This window comes from Pristiophorus japonicus, chromosome 4, assembly GCF_044704955.1.
Source record: "Pristiophorus japonicus isolate sPriJap1 chromosome 4, sPriJap1.hap1, whole genome shotgun sequence".
NCBI classification, from domain to species: Eukaryota; Metazoa; Chordata; class Chondrichthyes; family Pristiophoridae; genus Pristiophorus; species Pristiophorus japonicus.
This window is the reverse complement of record NC_091980.1, coordinates 102,131,305-102,155,214: the sequence shown is the minus strand read 5'-3', so window position 1 is coordinate 102,155,214 and position 23,910 is coordinate 102,131,305. Positions and strand designations below refer to the sequence as shown.

The 23,910-nt window shown below is 44.9% G+C and overlaps 1 protein-coding gene across 1 annotated transcript in view; it reads right to left on the bottom strand.

Annotated features, from left to right (window-relative positions):
- Positions 1-9,801: 9,801 nt before the first annotated feature.
- The window catches only part of LOC139262131 (complexin-2), a 30,157-nt gene continuing 16,048 nt past the window's right edge, over positions 9,802-23,910 (bottom strand). The window contains exon 2 of the mRNA XM_070877278.1: positions 9,802-9,999. Within this exon, the coding sequence (XP_070733379.1) occupies positions 9,802-9,999 (198 nt within the window). The remainder of the gene's footprint in view (positions 10,000-23,910) is intronic.

The window sequence follows — 23,910 nt, the reverse complement described above, 5'->3', positions numbered from 1 at the left end:
CGCCAATAATGTTACAGCCAAGGAGGGTAACAGAGTGTTTATTGTCACGATCAAGAATAGGCAAACATGCAGGAAACATGTTGATCAGGTAAAACTGCGGCACACGGATGAACTGCAACCGTTTGAGGAAGATGCAGTCAGTGACCAACCAACCAATGTTCATCCATCAGAGGACTCTGCTGTCATTACTGAATCTGGACCTCCAGTCTCTGATATGGTCATTACCACTCCCATCAGATCGGTGACTCAGCCTTCAGTCACAACTGACTCAGAACCCTCGCCTAGAACTAAAGTTGAACTGAGACGATCAACTCGTGAGAGGAACGTCCCAGACCGTCTTAATTTAGGTTGGGCCTATACTCATTGGAGTTCAGAAGAATGAGAGGTGATCTTATTGAAACATATAAGATAATGGGGGGGGGGGGGGGGGTGGTCAACAAGGTAGATGCAGAGAGTATGTTTCCACTCATGGGGGAATCTAGAACTAGGGGCCATTGTTTCAGAATAAGGGGTCACCCATTTAAAACTGGGATGAGGAGCAATTTCTTCCCTCAGAGGGTCTTAATCTGTGGAATTCTCTGCCCCAGAGAGCTGTGGAGGCTGGGTCTTTGAATATATTTAATGTCGAGATAGACAGATTTTTGAGCAATAAGTGAGTAAAGAGTTATGGGGAGCAGGCAGGGAAGTGGAGCTGAGCCCATGATCAGATCAGTCATGATCTTATTGAATGGCAGAGCAGGCTCGAGGGGCCAAATGGCCTACTCCTGCTCCTATTTCTTATGTTCTTATGTTCTTGTGCGTCATTACAGTGGTACTCACCAACCATTCTTTCTTTTGCAGGCCAAACTGGCTCACAATAGAATGGAGCAAAGGATGAATGGTGGTGGTGAGGCAGACATACAGGTCCTCACACCCTTGGAGGAGAGGGTCGAGGCACTCATGGGCGGACGTGGTGCCTTCCCTGTGGAGCAGGGTACTGCTGATGCCGATGTGGGTAAGTGAGGGCCTGCCTTCAAAGCTATGTCTCCCTGAATGCTCCAGTGCCAACTGTGCCTTTCCTTTTGGAAGTCTGTTAGTTGCAGCCGCCATGCATCAATCCCCTACCTCCCCCTCACGGCAGCCCCTCTCCCATTTATGCTTGCAGATGACAGACCGAGTGGCAGCACAGGCAGCAGAGCAGAGAGTGAGGCAATACCTGGCACACCAGCTGCAGGCATGGAGACAACCCCAGGACCGAGTGACAGCACAGGCAGCACAGTAGAGAGAGAGGCAAGTTCTGCTGAGGAGGACTCAGACGAGGTCATCGATGTTGCGGCTTACAAGAGAAGGATGGAGGCCATGCATTCCCAGATGTTGGGGGCATTGCCAAGGGTGCCAGACAGGCTGTCGGAAGTGGTCAGGAGCATGGAGGAATCCGCCCCCAGCATTGTTGACAGTTCTGCGCACACCATGGAGCCCATCCTGACCAGTGTGCAGGCGATGGTGGGCTCCCAGATTGTCCGTGTGGATCCAGCTGCTTTGGAGAGGATGGCCACAACCCTGGAAGTGCAAAATGCTCTTATGCACTCTGGGAAACAGGCCATGGAGAGTCAAACTGCTGCCATGTCTGCTGGCTTTGAGACTCTGGCAGCTCTCATGCAATCTCAGCTCGATGCCACCCGACACCTCCGTGTTGCCTTCGCGGCTGGGTCCACCTCGGGCCACGGGGGATCTTCTGGTGTTGCGTCACAGCACCAACTTGAGCTCCCTCAGATTAGTGGTGGTGGTAATGTGCCGCCCCCAGTGAGTGACTCAGGCTCCTCGGATCAGGATCCTGACGATGTGCTCTCTTAGCATTCCTGATATCGGCCTGTCACTCCGCCATTACATCCAACCATGGTCTCACCTGAGCCAAGCCAGACTGAACCCCCCCCCCCCAGGAAGGTGATGACCAGTCTGCAGCTGGCCCTTCCAGGCCCAAAGCTGGTGAAGGGCGTCCTGGAGGATCATCTGCAGCTTCCACACAAGAAACACAGCAGCCATGATGCAACCACAGGGGAGACACTGAGGCGGAGTAGCAGGATAGGCACGTGTAAGAGCGGGTATAAGGAGATGCACAAGGGTGAGAAATGATGTTTTTGTGTAAGTTGTTTGGAATATCTTTTGTTGTGTTATCTTTTTGCACTGATTTGAATCATATCATAAATCTTTTTTTTTGCACTTATATCTGGCCAGGTGTATCATTTGAGAGTGGGCAATTATGTGTGAAGACACTCATTGGGATGGCCATGGAAAGTAGGAGCTAAAGGATTATGTGGGGTTGAGATTATGTGAATCGAGCAGTAATCGGATGTCTCTGCACCTCCCTTGCAGTGTTGCGATAGCGACGGGGATCCTGGTCCGCCTCCTCCTCCTCCTCCTCCTCCTCCTGTGCCTCCTCCTCCTCAGGTAGTACTGCTGGCTCGACCTCCAGCAGTTGGTCCCTCATGATAGCCAGGTTGTGCAGCATACAGCAGACCACCACGAACATGGAGACCCATTCAGGAGAGTACTGCAAGGTGCCACTAGACCGGCCCAGGCAACGGAACCTCTATTTGAGGATCCTGATGCAGTGCTCAATGATGCACCTGGTGGCAGAATGAGCGACATTGTAAGCATGCTCGGCGGCAGTCCTGGGGTTCCGCAGTGGAGTCAGCAGCCAAGTTGACCGAGGATATCCCTTGTCCCCAAGCAGCCATCCACAACCCTGATTTGCGCCTGTGAAGACATCCGGCACACTAGTCTGATGCTGAATGAAGAAATCATAGCCGCTGCCTGGATACCTGACATCAACTGCCAGGATCCTGCACGGGTGGTCGCACACCAGCCGCACATTGAGGGAGTGTGTCATGTATGTAACCTCTATGTAACACACTGCAATACTGTATATACTTAAGCAATGCACACCTTGACCACAGGGAGTGAACTTGTGGGAGTCACTCCTTACCTGGTCATCCAGGTATATAAAGGAGGTCCCACTCGTGTGGGTTTTGTGCCATTGAGACTAAGGACTTTACAGGGTGGAATCTCTTTCTGTTCATGATGAGTTTGGGATGGTTCAGTGGTGCCCTCAGGCCAACACATGTGCAGTCGGAGGCACTCTGCACCCTGGGGAACCCTGCAATCCGCCCTGCCGCTCCACCTGCTTCTCCCTGGTCATCGGGAAGGAGATAGACTCTTCTCTTATACAGAGCATCGTCAACCGCCGGATGGGAGCAATGGGCGGAGGATTGGGAGATGTTCGATATGTCTGTAGTGGCATACTGAAACGAACCCTTCGCGTAAAAGTTGAGAGCTATGGTGACCTTGGTCTCAATGGTCAGAGCTGCAGATCTTGCTGCAGTACATTGCACAGCTCCCTCAGTACGTCCTTTCTAAATCGCAGTCTTCGCAACCATTGTTCATCACTGAGCTCCAGGAAAGAAAACTGGCATCAGTAGACCCTTTGACAGAAGGGCCTCCTTCCCCCAAGTCTGTTTTGGGCACTTCCGATGGCAATTTCCTGATCGCCTTCTCCCTCTTCCTGTTGATGGTCGGGAGCCTCTGCAGGCTGCTTCTGGCAAGGCTCCTGGCCCAGTATCTGGTGCGGAGAGTCAGTGTACCTGACCCTCCTCCTCACACCATCTCCCTCCTGGCCACCCTCTCCACATTGAGGTCTGCGGCTTTCTGCAAGCCTATCTCCATGTTGGGCAGCCATAGCTGCTGTCTCCCTTGCCCGCTGCCTCTGTCCCCTTTGCTGACAGTGCCACCTTCTCCTGCGTGCTGCCCTGCCTTTCACAAGGTGCACAAGGCGTTCCCCTGCCAACACTGAGCCCATTCTGTCTGAAGGCTGAATCCTCACAAGCAGGCCTCTGTGGAGCAGAGAATGAGGCCCACAGGCCTCCACTAATCTGTGAGAGAGAAAAAGTTTTCTACACTCTCAAAAAGTTCTGAAAAGTCCGCTGCAGGTGTAGCAAATCCTTACTGTGAAATCTGAAAAAGTTTGGACAAAAATTATCGGATCGCACAAAACCTTCATTCTCCTCCTCTGGCAGTTTAGAACAGCCTGGCAAAGTGCACCGACACAAAAAGCTGGCAGGGGCACTGTCAACAAAAAAGCTGGCATTTTTATACCGAATATATGTGGCGTGGCCACGTAGCAGAGGTGCGCACTTTAATGACTCAATCACGGCCGCAAGCCCCATACCGCAGCGGAAGTCGGCGGTTTGGGGCGGAAGTCGACACTGTCCAAAAAGCTCCCGCGCTGAAAATCGACTGGAACGCGGCAGCCACTTGATTCTGTCGCATAGCCGCCGCAAACCCACGATAATGGGCCTTATCGGGCTCCTGAATTTCGCCCCCTATAACTCTAAGATATGTGGAATAAACTCCTTCAAAATAAATTAATACCATGTCAATTAATGTCTTTACAAAATGGATGAATATCTGGTTAGGGATAGGAGTGACGATTATTAGGGTAGGTGAGGCCATGCTGAAATACAAAACAATGGTTCCTATGCTATTGAAATTGTCTTGGAATATAACTATACAGCGCTGTATAAGCAGAATTGTAAGGTTGGGCAGATATTCTGGAACTTCACTAAATTAGCTTTGGGTGTCACAAATTTCTCAAAACGTTTTCTGAGAAATTAAAAAAGTTAGGTAATATTTAATTATCCCATTACTCACCTTCTTGGTCTCCCACATTCCAACTTCACAAATTCCAACTTTTCCGATACTCTACTGCCCACATCTTATTCCCCACTAACTTCCATTCCTGTATCGTCCTGTCTTTTCCAACCTCCTTGGTTCCCCATTTCTCAATACTTTGATTTGAAAAATCCTCATGGAAGTCCCTCTATAACCTTGCTCCTTTCTAACTCAGCTCACTCTACAGCCCTATGTTCTAGCATATACCCTTCACTCTGCTAATTCTGGTTTGTTGTGAATCCTCAACTCGGCTCAACTTTCAGTGGTAAAGTGAGCCTTCAGTTGCTTCAATCCTACACTGGGTGCTCGCCATAAAATAGCCTACTTAAAACCTATTTCTTTAATCTTTCTCTCCGTCTCCCAATCCTTCTCCCAACACTGCTTGGTATTGTATTATGTTACAGATTTTATAAAAGAGCAATCTGTTATTGATGGAGCAGATTGTATGTGGGCTACGGAAAGAATGGTCTTGCTAGACTAAATGGAATTTTCTTGTTCCATGCTTTCTCATTTTATGAATATACCTCCTCCTTCTCATTCCTTATTTTATTCCTTGTGCTTCTCCTACATGCTGATGTAGTGCCTGATTTCATTTTAATTTTTGTTTACTTTAATAAAAATCATTTTTCAAATTGGTTTAAAAAACAATTCATTAATTTATGTTGCTCATTTCATTTGTCAGAATTCACGGCTTTCATCCAACCTTTGTTATGTAACATATTTAAAGAAAACTTTCCTGTGTTTGCTGTTTGTAGTAAAAACATAAATACAAATATAAAGAACATATTTATTATTTTGCTACTAATAGCAGAGGAAATCTCCTCCCCCCCTCCCCCCGGCACAGTGTTAAATTAGAATATGATTAAAGATGGAGCAATTTTTCTTTTAGTAAACATTTTGGCAATTAAACTAGAACTTTATTAATATATTACTGCTGTACAACCGTGGGTTTTAGATGACACCACAAAGCCCAATAAAGCTAAAGTTATTTGTGCAAACCATTTAAGTCCTGTGTTTGTTTTGTTGGTATCGCTCTGTCTTTCTCTCACTCTTTCATTAGCAAAATTTTCAAAATAATATAGAAGTGTGCATTTGCACCAGCATTGTAGACTACAGACAGGGGCGCTGCTGGTGACAAAAACAAGTCAACATCAGCACTGACAAGGGAAATGCTACTCTCAGCCAGTTAGTAAGACAGCAGAATTGCCAGAGCTCATCTCTCAGGACAGGATCAGACATCATTCAAAATACATGTTCCAGATATAAAATCCCAGCTACCTGGGATTAGTATCAGATAATTCCAACTGAGGATTGACTCCTTAGTGAATGGCGACATGAATTATTCATTTTATGGGTTTTTATTGTTATAAATAAATGTATTGTACAACGTATTTCATTGTGAGATATTGGATTATTCACCAACATTTCAGTACACATTATTATGCTCATTTAAGTGTTGAGCAGTAATATAGGTCCGAAATGTTGTCATAACAGAGAGCTGATGTATTTACTGATATACAGGACAGTAGCACTTAGGAAATATAAGAGTGTATACACAAATATTGTTAGGATCAGAGCTTGCCCGAACATATTCCTGATGTGCGCTGTTTGCATAGTAAATAAGTGGTAAAATATTTTTTAGAGCAGCAAATTGAAAGAAAAAAGGATTTTAGCTGGTTTGTTTAAATTTTGATTACTTTTACAGAATCTAGGAGAAATATAGGAGTAGATGGCCATTAGTTAAATATTTCAAAGCCCATGGTGTTGAAAACCTCAGGTTCTTCCACAAAGAAAACAAAGTAAAGGTTTTTATAAACCATTTTATTTTAAAGAATTATGAGTTCAGTTTGTGACAGTACTACAGTAATTTGCACATTTATGACATGCAGTGAAATTACAGTCTTCTATCAGATGGACACAGTTTACATTCTCATAAATCAGAGCGGCAGAATTTTAAGTTTTGCTGGGCTGAAAAAGGTTAACCTTTCTAGCTTGCTATGGAAAAGAGTCATTGCTGAACATATTCAACCTTACCACATTCAATTCCATTCCTTACAAGAAAGAAAATGGCACAACAGAAATGAAAGTTGAAAAGTTATTTTAAATATATTATGAGTTTACTTTTCAACATAGCTTCCAAAATGTAGCAATTAACATAATAAGACTTCGTAGCATTTCTTTAAAGCAGAACACTGAAATATGCTTGATGACTTTGTTAAAGCCAATTAAAAAAAACTTTGAATTCAGCACTTTTAAATTACAATGCTATTGATTCTATCAAAAAGTAGAGGCACACCAGCTGAGAATAAGGTTGAACGCGTTCAGTTTCCATTATCTTTAACCTTGTGGCGCCTTTACTTATAATTCACAATCAGTAAAGATAACACCTCTGTACGCGCATTTCTTCTACAACTGAGTGATTATTAGCTTGAGTGTTACAAACATCTGAAGAACAAGAATGGCTTTCATAAATATTCTTCATAAATACATACACCGTGTGTACCATTGTGTTGTGCATTGGAAATTCAACATTAAAAAGCAGATCACATTTCCAAATCTTTAAGATAATGTAATTGCTATGCAGTATTGTGGATGAGAATGAGAAGTGAGCTCAAGCGAAATACCCTGTTACAGAGACTGGTCCAAAACTAGACAGATGTTTTGACGGCATGATTAAGTCCACACATAGACAAACAGACATCACTGTGGCTTTAAGTATAAATTATTCGATACACTCTTCTTTTTAGGAAAAGATATTTCCTTTCAATTTTTCTTTAGTATTGCAGTCTAACTGATATGGCTTTAACTATTGAAAAAGAGTTTAACTGAAGAAGCTTAACATCCCTAAATTAACTTTAAACATTAACTTAGGATTCTCCTGACTGGAGACCTGGTTTTGTTTTAGTAGGACTGCGGTGGGAAACAGCAAGCATAACACAAACACAAGCAACTCTCCTGCATAGTGGTTTGAAATCCAAGAACCAATACCTGAGATTTTTAAACTAATTTTCTCTAAATTTTAAACTAGTTTTATGCCATGGAAAGCAATTAAATCAGTGATATCCATAGAGAACAGCTCTCTTTGGTTTGGTGTAAAATGAAATGCACGTGAAACACAATTATTAGTCTACTGAAATTCAGTAGAGCTGAAACAGTGTTATACGCAAGCAGCAAAGTTTACCATCAAATAAAACCCCACATATACAGTACAAGTCAGTCTGTGCCACATCCAAAGACAAATTGCTAATAGTTTCACTCTGTGGTAGCATTTGGAACAGATCAGTAATTATATACATGGGAGTACATTACTGCTGAACAATTGTATAGATTGGTATTAAATCACTTCAACTATTCACTAAAGTTGATCTAAACTACTGGAAATGTAATTGGTGTGTAACTGAGGAGAGAAGAATATCTAATATGATTTGTTTGTTGCAATGAAAGCGATTTAAATACAAGTATTTTTTGAAATTCTCATGGTAGAATTCCATTTAACCTTTTTTGGTTCATTATTAAGCAATGTCTAATTACACTATTTAATTAAGCCTTACCTCATGACAGATAACAAGGAAAGCTAAATGTTAAGCCATTTATTCATGGTCAGAGAGAAATTCTAGTTCCAATAAATAAGTGCTCCAGGAATGTTAGGGTTTCCATTTGGCAATATTCTGCTAAATCTGTCATTAAATATTGAGAATGTCTTGTTCCTATGTGTATTAATTATGTTCTGAAAACCTGCACGTGGCAATTTGTGTTTACAATAGAAATAGCTTCTGTTACAAAAAGTAAACAAAGTAATAAGAACTTTCAAAAATTTACAAATGTATAAAATATTAGGTCAATGGCTACAAAAAGTTAAATGGACCAAGTAAAAAGTTTCCTTAAGATGATGGCAGTCCATTACTTTGTATAATCAGTACTTGACTGGTTGTCTTGCAATGTGCCTCAATTTGCCAAAATTCTTTATAAACTTTATTACCCCCAATTCCTGACAGCTAACGACACCAAAAGATTCACACCTTGAACTAAAAGTAGTTTAATAGTGGAAAGAAACAGTGATTGTTATAAAGACCCCCTGCCCCCACCCGCCCCCCCCTCCCTCCCCAACTCCAAGAAAGGCTTTGGTCACTTCAATATTTAGGAATGATTAGGAAATAATTCAATTTGTTATTCATCTTAGCGTTGTATTGTGTAAAGGCGGAGGAGTTGAATTAACATTTTGCTGGGCACTGTGTTCCATGGACTGATGATTAACATTAATTCATTTTCAATGCTCAAGGTATAATTGGATTGAATTTAGTGCATTGGTGGCCTCTTATCATTTATAAGCAAACATATTTTCTCTGTGACGTACAGAAAATGACACTGCTACCTTTGTACATTAAACCAGAGAGATCCTCATACCTTCCCCAAAAAGCAATGATGCTCGATATTTTTACAATATGGATTATCAACTTATATCGCAAATTGCCATTTTTTTAAAAAGGCATTTCTACATATGATATTGTACAGTTTCACCATTTTAGCAAATCATGCAAGATATTTGCTAGAAAACAACTGACTGCATAAAACTTTTAAAAATCTCAGTAGAAATCACTGTGAAAATTGTCAGATCTTACACACATACAACGCAGGGTGCCTAGCTGCATGCCACCCCAAGTTCTTCTGTAACAACCAACAACCAAGTCATACATCACAGCACATTTAGCAATATAGCAACTTAAAAAGGCAACTTCAAAAAAGTCTGCAATACAGTAGAAAAGCTCAGCGATGAACACAAATTAATACTGCCCGTTGTGAGGTTGAGAGTTTCAATATTACATGAGCAAATGGGGAGTCTACAATAGAGACATTTAGGAGTTTATATGAGGCCTACTCGTCTCCCAGACTCATCATGCTCATGTCAACCCCCTCACCATGGCTTACATCATAGAGAGGCACAAAAAATATTTTGTAATTATATTGCAATAGGAGTATAAGCATTTATTCTAGTTAGAGAAAAAGGAAATGTATTTTAGTATATGGTCAAAACATATGTAAATCCTATTAATGTAACTGAAAATAATTTACAATATAAAGTATTCTTTTCTTCAGCTACTTCTTGAACATGTCTTGAAGTGGCCCAGGAAGATACTTAAGGACAGTATCAAGGATGCTTTCTTCTTCCTCTTCCTCTTCATCACCACACCCAGCAGGAATTGCTTTCTTTGGGCGAGTCAAACTCCCTTCTATTGGTGCTTCCATTGCAGCTTTTTCCTCGGCTTCCTTTTCCTCCTTCTTCTTTAGTCCATACTAGAGTTTAAAGAAAGCAGATAACTTTACCATTATCCCATCTCAAACCAGAAAAAGCAATGAACAGCATGGCAGATTTTACATTCAATTGTAGCATTTACCATCTGGTCAAATATCTTAATCAAAATCATAATATAAGCACCAGTACAACATTTGTAAAGTAATATCAGTAACCAGTGGGGTGTCACAGGGATCAGTGCTGGGACCCCAACTATTTACAATCTATATTAACGACATGGAGGAAGGGACTGAGTGTAACGTAGCCAAGTTTGCTGACAATACAAAGATGGGAGAAAAAGCAATGTGTGAAGAGGACACACAAAATCTGCAAAAGGCCATAGTGAGTGGGCAAAAATTTGGCAGATGGAGTATAATGTTGGAAAGTATGAGGTCATAAACTTTGGCAGAAAAAAAATCAAAGAGCAAGTTATTAATTAAATGGAGAAAGATTGCAAAGTGCTGCAGTACGGCGGGACCTCGGGGTACTTGTGCATGAAACACAAAAGGTTAGTATGCAGGTACAGCAAATGATCAGGAAGGCCAATGGAACCTTGGCCTTTATTGCAAAGGGGATGGAGTATAAAAGCAGGGAAATCTTGCTACAGTTGTACAGGGTATTGGTGAGGCCACACCTGGAATACTGCGTGCAGTTTTGGTTTCCATATTTACAAAAGGATATACTTGCTTTGGAGGCATTTCAGAGAAGGTTCACAAGGTTGATTCCAGAGATAAGGAGGAAAGGTTGAGTTGATTGGGCCTCTACTCATTGGAATTCAGAAGAATGAGAGGTGATCTTATCGAATCGTATAAGATTATGAGGGGGCTTGACAGGGTGGATGCAGAGAGGATGTTTCCACTGATGGGGGAGACTAGAACTAGAGGGCATGATCTTAGAATAAGGAGCCGCCCATTTAAAACTGAGATGAGGAGAAATTTCTTCTCTCAGAAGGGTTGTGGATCTGTGGATGTTGCTGCCTCAGAGAGCTGTGAAAGCTGGAACATTGAATAAATTTAAGACAGAATTAGACAGTTTCTTAAATGATAAGGGAATAAGGGGTTATGGAGAACGGGGAGGGAAGTGGACCTGAGTCCATGATCGGATCAGCATGATTGTATTAAATGGCGGAACAGGCGCGATGGGCCCTATGGCCTTCTCCTGCTCCTATTTCTTATGTTCTTATTAACACTATTTAAAATATAACTTGGTTTTGGGTAGTGATTAAAATGTAACTACGCCCACTAAATACAGATAGGCTGCCATAGAGATTAATGGTGGCTAGCAATTTCCACCATGGACGCAATCCAAAAGTTATACACGGAAAATGCGTACATTCCCCCGTCCATTATACCAATGTCAAGTTTTGCTGAAATTTTCTATCAATCTCATTAGAATATACACAAACATAAAAACTTGCATAAATGACATAAATCAGTGTAAATCAGAATAAACAATCAGAGCCCAATGAGAGCACCAAAACCACACCATATATTCCTTTAGTGTTGACAATTAAAGTTTCAAATCAATCAACCATCATTCATGCACATAGGCACATATGTTTAAGAACCTACAATTGGAGGAACTTTTCAATTTTTAATAAAACACCAGAAAAATAGCTTCCTAGGGTGCATCTGAAAATCTGCTCGTAATTTGAAGAGAGCCTCTAAGTAAACGTAACCACCGGTGCATTGTAGCTGCAGTATGTACCATCTACAGGTTGCACTGCAGCAACTCACCAAGACTTCTTCAACAGCACCTCCCAATCCCGTGACCTCTACCACCTAGAAGGACAAGAGCAGCAGGCACATGGGAACACCATCAACTGCAAGTTCCCCTCCAAGTCACACACCATCCTGACTTGAAAATATATCGTCGTTCCTTCATCGTCACTAGGTCATAGTACTGGAACTCCCTCCCTAAAAGCACTGTGGGAGTATCTTTACCACACGGTCTGCAGCGGTTCAAGAAGACTGCTCACCACCATCTTCTCAAGGACAATTAGGGATGGGCAATAAATGCTGGCCTTACTGGTGACGCCCACATCCCATGAACGAATATTTAAAAAAATTACAAGACACTCCTGTATGAGGCTCTTTAACTTGCGGATGTGGTCAGTTTTGTGGGCAGAGATACGTTCGGGCGGAGGGATCGAAAGACAATTGCAAAAGATCGAGGAGTTTTAGACGCATTATAGTTATGCGTGTAACTCACTTAAACCAAAATATTCCACGATCTTTTAAGCTGCGTAATTGGTTTGCATCCAGGTTACACGTGATTCTGGGAGCCAAAAGAAAGGAAATTCAAGGCCGATGCATTTGTTAAGTTTGCAGCTGACTGGATGACTCATAACTGTAATGTATCAACACAATTTGCTCACTATTCCGTCAAAGGGACAACTTTAGTCTAATTGTTTCAGTTTCCGGAATTATTGCTAAGTAAAGTAGTTACTGAGAATGCTAAAAGAAGCTGCACTGAGAGAAAGACACAGTTAATTTCAGGTCACAATCATAAGGTTTGTTCACACACCATCATAATGTAATTGCATGAAAATTATCCATGGGGCTGTATCATAAATATCAAGTCCTGGATATTGTAAGGTTATATCTATTTCAAGGTTATACAGTGACCTTTTTCTTCAGATGTCTAGACAATTCCAATTTTCTGCAGTTCACATAGAGATAGATGAGATTGTACCCATCTGTATGAACAGATAATTGTAAATTAATGTGTGTGTGTGAGAATGAGTGATTGCAAGTGAGCCTGTGAAAGTATAGCTTGTAATAGAGATAAATTCCTCATTTGGTGCAATTCGTGCTGAAAAGGTTAAGAGCTGAAACTAGATCCAGCTGAGTGCCAATGTGTTAATAGCACTCAATTAGGTCGGCTTATTTGCATCTTTATTCATAGATCCAGGAGACTAACAAGTATAGGAAACACACAGGTGGTAAAAGAGGAAATGTGTGCGTAAGTGAAATTTAAAGGAATGCATAGAATCATAGAATGGCTACAGCATAGATGGAGGCCATTTGGCCCGTCGAGCCTGTGCCGGCTCTCTGCAAAAACACTTCAGCTAGTCCCACTCCCCCCGCCCTTCCCCGTAGCCCTGCAAATATTTTTCCTTCAGGTACTTAGCCAATTCCCTTTTGAAAGCAACAATTGAATCTGCCTCCACCACCCTTTCAGGTAGTGCATTCCAGATCATAACCGCTGTGTAAAAAAGCTTTTCCTCATGTTGCCTTTGGTTCTTCTGCTAATCACCTTAAATCTGTGTCCTCTGGTTCTTGATCCTTCTGCCCAATGGGAAAAATGATCTACTCTGTCTAGTCCCCTCATGATTTTGAACACCTCTATCAAACCTCCTCTCAACCTCTCCGCTCTAAGGAGAACAACCCCAGCTTCTCCAGTCTATCCATGTAACTGAAGTCCCTCATCCCTGGAACCATTCTTGTAAATCTTTTCTGTACGCTCTCTAAGGCCTTCACTTCCTTCCTAAAGTGCGATGCGCAGATTTGGACGCAATACTCCAGTTGAGTATTGCGTCCAACTGGAACCAGTGTTTCATAAAGGTACATCATAACTTCCTTGCTTTTGTACTCTATGCCTCCATTTATGAAGCTCAGGATCCTGTATGCTTTTTCAATCTCTTTTTCAACCTGCCCTGCCACCTTCAACAATTTGTGCACATATACCCCCAGGTCTCTCTAATCATGCACCCCCTTTAGTTTATATTGCCTCTCCTCGTTCCTACCAAAATGTATCATTTCGCACTTTTCTGCATTAAATTTCTTCTGCCATGTGTCCACCCATTCCACCAGCCTGTCTATGTCCTCTTGAAGTCGATCATTATCCTCCTCGCTGTTCACTATACTTCCAAGTTATGTGTCATCTGCAAATTTTGTACACCCACGTCCAAGTCATTAATACATATCAAGAAAAGCAGATAGCTAAAGCAGAGTGTCACAATGATAGGAGGGAAAGGACAATTCTGAAAGCCCTTAGAAAGATTCAAAGGGATTTGACATTAACAATCTTTCCCAAGGCTGGGGGTGCAGTGGATTAAGAAGTAACAGACAAAAATTAAAGGAAGAAAGCTTAATATGCAGGCTTGAGGCCACAGTTGATCGTCTCAGTCACTTTCTGTGCCAGCTCTAAGGTGAGCAGCAGATGCCCTTCTAGCACAGCTCTACACCTGGCTCTGCTGACCGAGACACTGTGCTGAGACTTCCCCACAGCCAATGCCAGGTAAGGGCAACAATGTCTGCAAATATGATTGATGGCAAATTGGCGAATGTGACCAATCAAGCTTCAATGGCTGATGATTACCCTGACATGCTTTCTTTCATGCAGCACCATGTCAAGCAGAGCATTAACCAAGCCATCACACCTATCAGTGCCACATTGCCTGCTGTTGCAATTGATCTTGAGAGAGACAGAGAGCTAGATTTTCGGCTTTTGCGATTTCGGGACGGTAATGGCAGCGGGGCAGTCCTGATACTGCCTGGAAAAAGTTTGCATCCTCATTTGCAAAATTCGGAAAAAAATGAGGTTCCCTGGTCACGGGCGCAAAATTGGGCATTACACAAAGAAGTTATTGCGCCCCAGCCGAAAATCGCAGCGTTAAAAAAGTTTTGTTGATTTAAAGAACTTCATTGCTGTTCAGTGCCCTATAACGTAATGTTATATATTGTATGGTTTTATTTTGGTGGAAGAGATTTTCTTACTTTATTGCAGTAAAATTTATGATTCATCCTTTGTCATTGGTATTTGTCATTCCAACGTTCACCGGAGATTTGCCTTTATAGGGGCACATAGTGTGTCCAGTATTAGCTCCATCCCTCAGTTTCCTCCATTTAGGAGAATCGGTCCATTGTGAGCTGGAGACTGCGACTCTTGGTCCACCAGCACCTCCACGCCGCCTCCCCCGTGGATGGTGTGGCTTTCCAATGTGGGCCTCGCCAGCCTCCTCTTCGTCGTCCTCCTCCTCCTGAGGTGGGCTTGCAATCCCCACTGGCAATACTCGGCCCCTCATGATGGCCAAGTTGTGCAACATGCAGCACACCACAATGAATTTGGATACCTGTTGAGGGCAGTATTGAAGGCAGCCTCCAGAACAGTTCAGGCATCGGTCTGCCTGTAGGAGATGGCATATCTCTGTTAGCACTTCCTTTTAGAAGTGCAGCCTTTTCACACACTGCTCATCAGAGAGCTGGAGGTATGAGCATTTGTGCCTGTAAGCCCTCCTCCCCAGAGATCTTCGGCCTCTCCTCATCCGTGGGCTGGCATGGCCAAGAGCTCTTCTTCTAGCTTGACGCCACCTGGCAATAGCATGGATGTGCTGGTGAACTAGTAATGTCCCCATTAAGTTTTCTCACTCGCTTTGTAAGGGTAGTATAATGACAGATAAAAGTGCCGTTTGCAAGTCAGAGCTTCATGCAGCGTGATGTGCTCAATCATTGATTGCAATGTGACCTGCGATGTAGAATCGTCATCCCTCCATTTAAATATGCTGCCAATAACGGCTGCTGCACCCTGGGAACGCTTGTTTTTTCAGACTTTTCCTGGGGCGGGTGTTAAATGAGGTGTTAATGCCAAATGATTGATGTCATTGAAACTGGAGGGCGGGGCGGTAAAATATTGGCACAAATGCTCATGAGAAACTATGGCTGAGATTTTCCAGGGCATCAGCAGGCGCGACCGGTGGCTGGTCGGGTGGGAAAGAGTATTATTTCCCCAGCGAGTCGTGACCTCATTGTGAACCCACCGCCACGCATCTTTCCCAATAAAGTAAGAAAATCTCTTCCACCAAAATAAGCAGACCGGACACGCATGAGTAGGGGACCCAATTCAGGTAATTATGACCTTGTTTAAAGATCATTAAGAATACATTTAAGCTCACCTTTTGATTTTACATTGATTGTACTAGGATGAGGGTGAGTGCAAGGAGTGGCTAGTGAGATGACAATGTGATAATATAGATAGAGCGGAATGGGTGGAGGTTCAAAGTAAGTTGGTGTGAGTAAGGATGTGCACAAGTAGGGTAGGGAAGACAGAGCGATAGGGATGTGATGAGATGCACAGCAGGATGAGGTTGCATGTGGTTTTGTACTAACACAGATTAGCAAGGCTATAAAAAAAAGCAAACCACGCACTAAGGTTTATTTGTAGTGTTATAAGGCTCAATTTTCCACATCGGCGATTTCTGGCATATTTGAAGAGGTACGTCCGATTTGTTTGTGGCCCGACTGTGCCAGAAAAAAATTCCGAGTTTCAGCGGTTTTAACGTTGAATTTGGCACGGCACACATTGGCCTTGAGCTCTGTGGATGGAGCTTAAGGCCTGTGCCAAAACCTCATGTTGCCACGGTAACGAGGGACGCTCTGAAGGGCTGAGACTGGAAACTGCTGACCAAGGGCTGAGGCTGGGCTGGAAACGGAAAATGACGCCCACTCCTATCCCGTGCAGAATAGACCCCCCCCCACCCCCTGTCCCACTCCTATCCTAGCCCGAATGCCCCCCCCCCCCCCGGTGCCGCTGTCGTCCTGGGCTGAATGGCCCCCACCCCGCCCCCAGTGCCACATATTCAGCTCGGCTAAAACAATGGCGTCTTCCCTCCACCGATTTTCTCTTCTCTGCACCAATTTCCTTAAGTGTAGGGAAGATTTTTCACAGGGGTGCAGTGCGCCATTTCAGAAAAAAATCATACTTGGCCAAACTCACTTAAATGGCCAGAAGTGGCGCACCCCGCAGGCTCCGCCCCCAGTGACGTAAAAAAGTTGGGAACTAAAAAATCGGACGTACCTACTTTAGAACGGCGCAGGAACTTTGGCCAAACTTGCAGATTTTAGTCTGCTTCAAAAAAAAGCATCATTGGCCAAAAAAACACCTCGGAATGGTGGACAAAATTGAGCCCATAGAATTGAAAAGTAGGGAAGTTATGCTAAACCTGTATAGAACCTTGATTGGACCACACTGAAGCGTACTGCGGACAGTTCTGGTCACCATATTATAAAAATGATCATCATCATCATCATAGGCAGTCCCTCGAACGAGGATGACTTGCTTCCACATGAGTTCACAGATGTTCCAATGAAGGACTCAATGTTCCAGTCCTGAACTCCAATTGAGGGGGTGGAAGATGTCTGTGCGTGGATTTTTTTAACATGTGGTGACCATTGCACATTGCGGAGGAGGTCACAAACAGGGATGTGGTCACGAGGACCTGGGTGCTGCACCATAAATGTTTCAATGATTTGAGTCGATCACAAAATGTGACACAGGATTACATAGGATATACGGTACAGAAACAGACCATTCGGCTCAACTGGTCCATGCTGGTGATAATGCTCTACTCGAGCCTCCTCCCATCTTTCCTCATCTAAATCTATCAGCACAGTAAAAAGGATATAGAGGCATTGGAGACAGTGCAGAGAAGCTTTACAAGGATGATACCAGAAATATGAGGGTATACATATCAGGAAAGGATGAATAGGCTGGGTCTCTTTTCTCTTGAAAAAAGAAGCCTGAGGAGTGACCTAATAGAGGTCTTTAAAATTATGTAATGTTTTGATAGAGTGGATAAAGTGAGAATGTTTCCACTTGAGTGGAAGAGCATAACTAGATGCCATCAGTATAAGATAGTTACCCAGAAATCCAATAGGGAATTCAGAAGAAACTTATTTACTCAAAGAGTGGTGAAAATGTGGAACTTGCTACTACAGGGAGTGGTTGAAGCGATTGTGTTTCATGCATTTAAGGGGAGGCTAGACAAGCATATGAGGGAAAAGGGAATAGAGGGTTGTGCTGATAGATTTAGATGAGGAGGCTCGAGGGGAGCATAAACGTCGACATGGACTGGTTGGGCCGAATGACCTGTTTCTGTGCTGTATATCCTATGTAACCCTATGTAATGTTTTGTGATCAACTGAAATCATTGAAACATTTGTGGCGCAGCACCCAGGTCCTCCTGACCACATCCCTGCTTGTGACCTCCTCTGCAATGTGCAACCAGGCTGTGTTGATCTCCTGGGGAGGTCTCTTCCACCCATGGGAAGGGAAGAGCACTTCCCTGCATGCTGTGATTCCCTCCATAATCATATGGAGGGAGTGATGGAGCGTCTGGGTGCAGCTCTACACCGGTGTGCAGTGATTGTCAGTATTCGCAGCACCTCAATACTGGAGAACACTGACAGCACAAATGCCAAAATAAAGGGTCCCTTAAAGGAAACTGGCTGTTGATGCATCAACAAATGACATCACAAGACGTCACCAGACATCCTCTAATTGGCCGCGAAATGCGCTGGGTGGGCTTAACAAGCACAATCAAAAGAGCGGGATGGAGCCAGCTGCAAGGTCCGGACCTGCCACCAACGTCGCCCAACCCGGACCCATCTCTATCTCCTCCTTTGAGACCCTCCTTTAAACTACCATTTGATCATGCTTTTAGTCACCCCTCCTAAATTCTCCTTCTTTGGTTTGGAGTAAATTTTTGTCTGATTATGCTTCTGTGAACATTTATCTACATTAAAGGCACTAAATAAATCCAAGGTTGTTGTTGTAATGACTGAATGAAACACAATAAAATTTCAAATCTAGAATTAAGGATTGATGATATATGAAATAGAGTGGGTGAAATTCCGCGCAAAAATGTTTTCGCCTGGGGAGGGGGGGGGGGCGGCGGGAAGGGGGCGCTAACGGCTCCCATGAAATTGCGTGGGAGTTAGTGGAGGTGCATAACCAGTAGCGCCGCACCACCGCTGGTAGTGCCGTATATCCTATATCCTATGTAATCCTGTATGACATCACCGTTTTTGTCCCATGGCAGAAGTTGGGCAGTGCCCTGTGAGGCTGCCGCTGGTGATGTCAGCGCCAACCTCGTGAGTCGCGAACCGGGCTGCACTCAGCTCGTGGGGTGAAATTTAAAGGGGAGGTGCGCGGCCCCATTTTACGCTGCTCTCTGACTTACCGGTCCGGCCTCGGTGCTGGGCTGCGGTCATGGCACCCCGCACCCCTGGTGGCCTGGTGTAGGCCCCTTTAACGGCAGGGGAATTCCCTTGGAATGCATCAGTGCTCCGCGAAGAGGCTGCATAGCGCTCCAACTTTCGCCCGGGTAGTGCCTCCAAGCTGGCCCCGACAGGAAGTGGAGCATCTAATATTGCACTCCACTTCCTCTCAGGGGCGGTGACTACAATTTAGGTCGTGGGGTGGGACTTCCATACTGGGCACAGGAAGGTTACCGATCTGAAACGGAACACTCCTGAATTTCGCCCCCAGAATGTCATAATGGTGCTTATTGAGGGATGACCATGGTTGGAGCTAAAACACACTATTGTAATAAAATTAAGAGACGTTTTCACTATGTTAAACTCACTTCACAATACTTGGTTTAAGCCACTGGATATCCAGAAGAGAACATTCCCATCCCCATTATTTCTTTCATGAACATAATAGGCCTAGAAATTGGAAATGGCAACAAAACAGGCAGTGTTAAGGTCCAAAGATGTTAAGCTGAGTCAGATCAAAATGGTCTAGGTAGCATGCAAAATTCATGCTCTGTCCTCATTAACATAATTCTAGTCTTGATCTCAGCATTAAAACCACTGTTCATTGGCTTACTGCTCAACAGGTGGGCCAATATCGGGTCCAGTCTAATTCCCAGTCATGTGTGGCACAGGCTTTATTCAGTACCTCAATGGGAGGAGTATTCATGCTACAGCACTTCATTATCAATCCAGCTTGAACACCATCTGGAAACAGACAACACTAGAAGATGGCTGAGCCTCAGCACAGGGAGAGGATCCTCAGATTCAGCTCTTGAAGCATTGGCGGTGGCCGTGGGGAGAAGGCTAGCTGTCCTTATCCCGCAAACTGGCAGGAAGCCCTCGCCACAGAGTGACAGGCTCTGGCAGGAGATTGCCGTCTAGGTGAAGGCCAGCACTGCTGTCCTCAGGTCGGCCATCCAGTGCTGATAGAAGTTTAATGACCTCACAAGGCCGGTCAAGGTGAGTGATGGCTTCAGCAAATGCCGTATCCCACCATCTGAGCCACAAGCGTCACACACTGCTCAATGCACCACACCCCCAGCACTCACCTACCAACAACCTCGGCCTATCAACACGCACACCTCACAACCAAAGCTTCACTCCACCCTAACAAATGTACCACTGCTGCATCACTCACATCCACATCTCACAGTTTATATACACTGACAACTTGTCAACTATGGCACACTCATCACCAAATCACGTGCACTACACTGACTCAAACTTCCCTTTCTCTCACAGGCCAAAGGTCGGGCATAACAGGAGGGAGCAGCAGCAGACAGGCGGGTGGGTGTGGGGTGGGGAGTGAACTGGAGGAGTGAGTGCTGGAGATAATTGGGTGGCAGATCACGGAGGCCGTGACAACCATTGAGGTTGAAGCCCTTGGGGACAACAACAATATGCTCATTCCTAATTCTTCTTCTCGCATCCCACTTCCCAGTCATCCCACAATCTCTTCTCATTTACAAGCTGCTGATGCTGTATGGATGCATATCTTGATTCCACCCACCATGCCATCCCCGCCAGTCCCCTCAGCATAACCTGATTCTTGTGTTTTTCTGCTTTCACATAATCAACAACAAGTACTGGAGCAGCCTATCCCTGGGGCGATGCAGGAGAGCGAGCGGGGAGAAGAAAAAGACACAGCCTCACTACATCTGGCACTCACAGACAACTGCCCAGAAACTAGCATTGCGCTAGAGGCTAGTGTAGAAGCAAGATCTGTACAGGATGAGTTACCGAGCACAAAGGCTGCAGCAAAGCCAGGAGGCAAGGGTTGTTCGGGGGCCAGCTCCCTAGAGGACAAGTTCGCGTGCGTGTTCTGCGGCACAGGACTCAGATGAGGACCTCGATGGGGCAGCCTTCAGAAGAAGGGTGATGGGCATGCACACTGAATTGCTTGGTAGAATGGCAGGCCTGCCATAGAGCCTCTTGGTAATGTCATGGAGCATGAAGGAGTCCGCCTCCATCATTGCATGGGACTTTGTGCAGAGCTTAGAGCCTTGGATTTCCCTTGATGGAAAACTCCCAAAGAGACGTGTTGACCCCGACATGATGCTGCGTGTGATGGGGCAATGTTGTGACTGCCATTGCTGCACAAGCGGAAGTGACCCAACATCTTTGTGCTGCAGTGGAAGCTCAGACCGCTGTCATGCAATCTCAGCTTGATACCACCCAAGCTCAGACTGCTACCTTCGTGGCTGGGTTTACTATTGTCAACCAGGGTTTGTAGCTCCAACAGATTGCTTGCAATGCTGAGACACGGCCCCGGTGGAGTGGTAGTGGGTCAGTGGAGCAGGAACCTGCTGTCCTCTCTCAGGATGACAATATTCCTGTTCCCACTACCACCATTGCCTGTCAGCCAGCCAGCCCAGACTGCTGCTGCCCATGCCGAGGTTATGCAGTCCACAGCCAGGCATTCTGGGGCCAGAGCTGCTCGAGGTCGTCCTGCAAGGCCATTTGAAGTCTCCCCCATGGAAACCCAGCAGCCTTCCAGCAGCCATGCTGCAGCCAATGGGGGAGCACTTTGTAGGAGCACTAGAGCACAAATGGACACCTGAACGAAGGGCACTAAGGGTTTGCACAAGGGTGATTAGTTCAGTTCATTTTGATTTTTGATAAATTTATTATTTTTGTTTGGAATATTTTGTGGTGGCTCTCATTTCAGCTTTGTGCCCAGCAGGACACTGATATTCCATGACACAGGTTTGGTATGATGGGGATGTGAGCAACGGGAATCTGGGGTTTCATTAATTGGAATCGGAGTCTGATGTAACATTCACTGACAGCCCGGGATTGGATGCCTACCTCTTCCCTTCCTCCTTGTCCTTGTCCTCCTCCATCTCATCCTTGCCCTAGTCTTCCTCCTGAGGTGGTCCTGCAATCTCTGATGGCAAGGGCTACGCCCTCATGGTGGCCAAGTTGTGAAGTATGCAGCAGACCACCATGAAGTGGGACACCCGCTCCGCCGAGTATGGGAGGTCTCCTCCCGAGCAGACAAGGCAGCGCAACCATTGCGCCAGTAGCCCGATGATCTGCTCGATGATGTTCCTGGTGGAAACATGGCTCTCATTATGTGTGCTGGGCACAAGTGGTGAGGTTGCAGCGGGGAATCATCAGCCAGGTGGACATCGGATAGTCTTTGTCACCGAGCAACTACCCTAGAGTTTCTTGTGGTGACTGGAAGATTGCTGGCACACCTGACTGATGCAGGATGAAGGCATCATGACTGCTGCCAGGATAGCGGGCATTGACCATCAGGATGGGCTGGGCGTGGTCGCACACCAACTGCACATTAAGTGAGTAGTTGCCTTTTGTAGTTACGGAAGATCTCAGGATTGTTATGCGGCATCCACAAAGCCAGGTGGGTGCAGTCGATGGCACCCTACACCATGGAAAAGCCCGCTAGCCTGGTAAAGCCACAGGTGTGCTGGTCCTGTTTCTCTCTGCTCAGAGAGAAGACAATGTAATCCGCTCTCCTGGGGTAGAGAGCCCCAGTGACCTCCCAGATGTAGTGATGGATGATGCGAATTGTTAACTATGTCTCCTACTGGAGACTGGAAGGATGTGCTTGCAAAGAAATTGAGGACCATGGCGACTTTGACTACCACTGGGAGAGCAATGGTCACCCTGCTCTTAAGCAGCAGGTCTACTTGTAGGAGACGGCAGAGTTCCATGACCGCCTCCTAATACACTGCTCCTCACTTCAGTGGATATAAGAGAAGTGCTCTCGGAAGACCCTAGCTCAGTAAGACCTCCTGTTGAGAGTCCACCTGGCCCTCCTCTTCCATCGTGTGCATGCATCTTTTCAACTCCTTCGCTATCTCCACTCCCTCTCCCAAAGATACTTGAGCGCAAGGGGGACTGTCAGTTGAGCCCCCATGACTGTGAGCAAGTATTATGAGCAGAAGCCTTTAAATAAGAATGAAGGCATTCTTCACTTGCCCCAACACTCCCTGTTACCATAGAACTTTGAAAAAAGTTTAAAAAGCTGCTGGAGATGCCATTCAAACTGCAGAAACATGTCCTGTGCAAGTAATTGCTGCTGGAGCCTTTTTCCTGTTTCTCATCACATTTCAGTCATGCCAGTAAGTGGAGTGGTGAGATCAAAACTCGTAGATCAGGGGTCAAGTGAGCATTACAGACTCCCTGATGTCACAATCTATATCCTCTACATAATCTTGATCGTCATCACCCTGGGCACCGACCTGGCCCAGGCACAGGACAACAGCAATTAGGGATGGACAATAAATGCTGGCCTTGCCAGTGACGCCCACACCCCAGGAACAAATTTTTTTTTAAAAAGACATCGCAGTGCTCCTGACCAACCCGAAAATGGTAACCACTGTGTTGGACCTGCCGGCAGCAGGCAGAAGAGCGGTTGCTGCCATTATTTGCCCGAATTTGGGGATAACGGGTGCTGCTAAATGCCTGAATTATTGGCCAAAATATTTTAAAGTGTATATTTGTAAGCTATTCCATTTATTCTGGTTATTTAGATACATGCCTTTCCTTTTAAGAGGCATTCTGTTTCAAAGCATTCATATTGTTTGCCACAAGGAGGTCAGCATCACCTTGCTGAGGTTCTGCAATGGCCTGTTGATGCCCAAGAGCTTGGGCAGGTAGTTACACCAGCCCCAATTGCTCAGCGATGAAGTAGCCTTACGTCCCGTCTTTGGCGTGCAGCCACCTCGCTCTGAAGTGGAAGTGCACAGCCGTGAAGCATGAATGTGAAGTTGTTTTCTCCCGGGTGTTCAATTTTATATTCCGGGAGACTTCTAGTCAATCCAAGAGCATTGGCAAACCTTGTCAGTGAGATGACCCAGTAAAACTCAGGAACATAACCTACAAACCATTCCAGTTAGCTCTGCTATT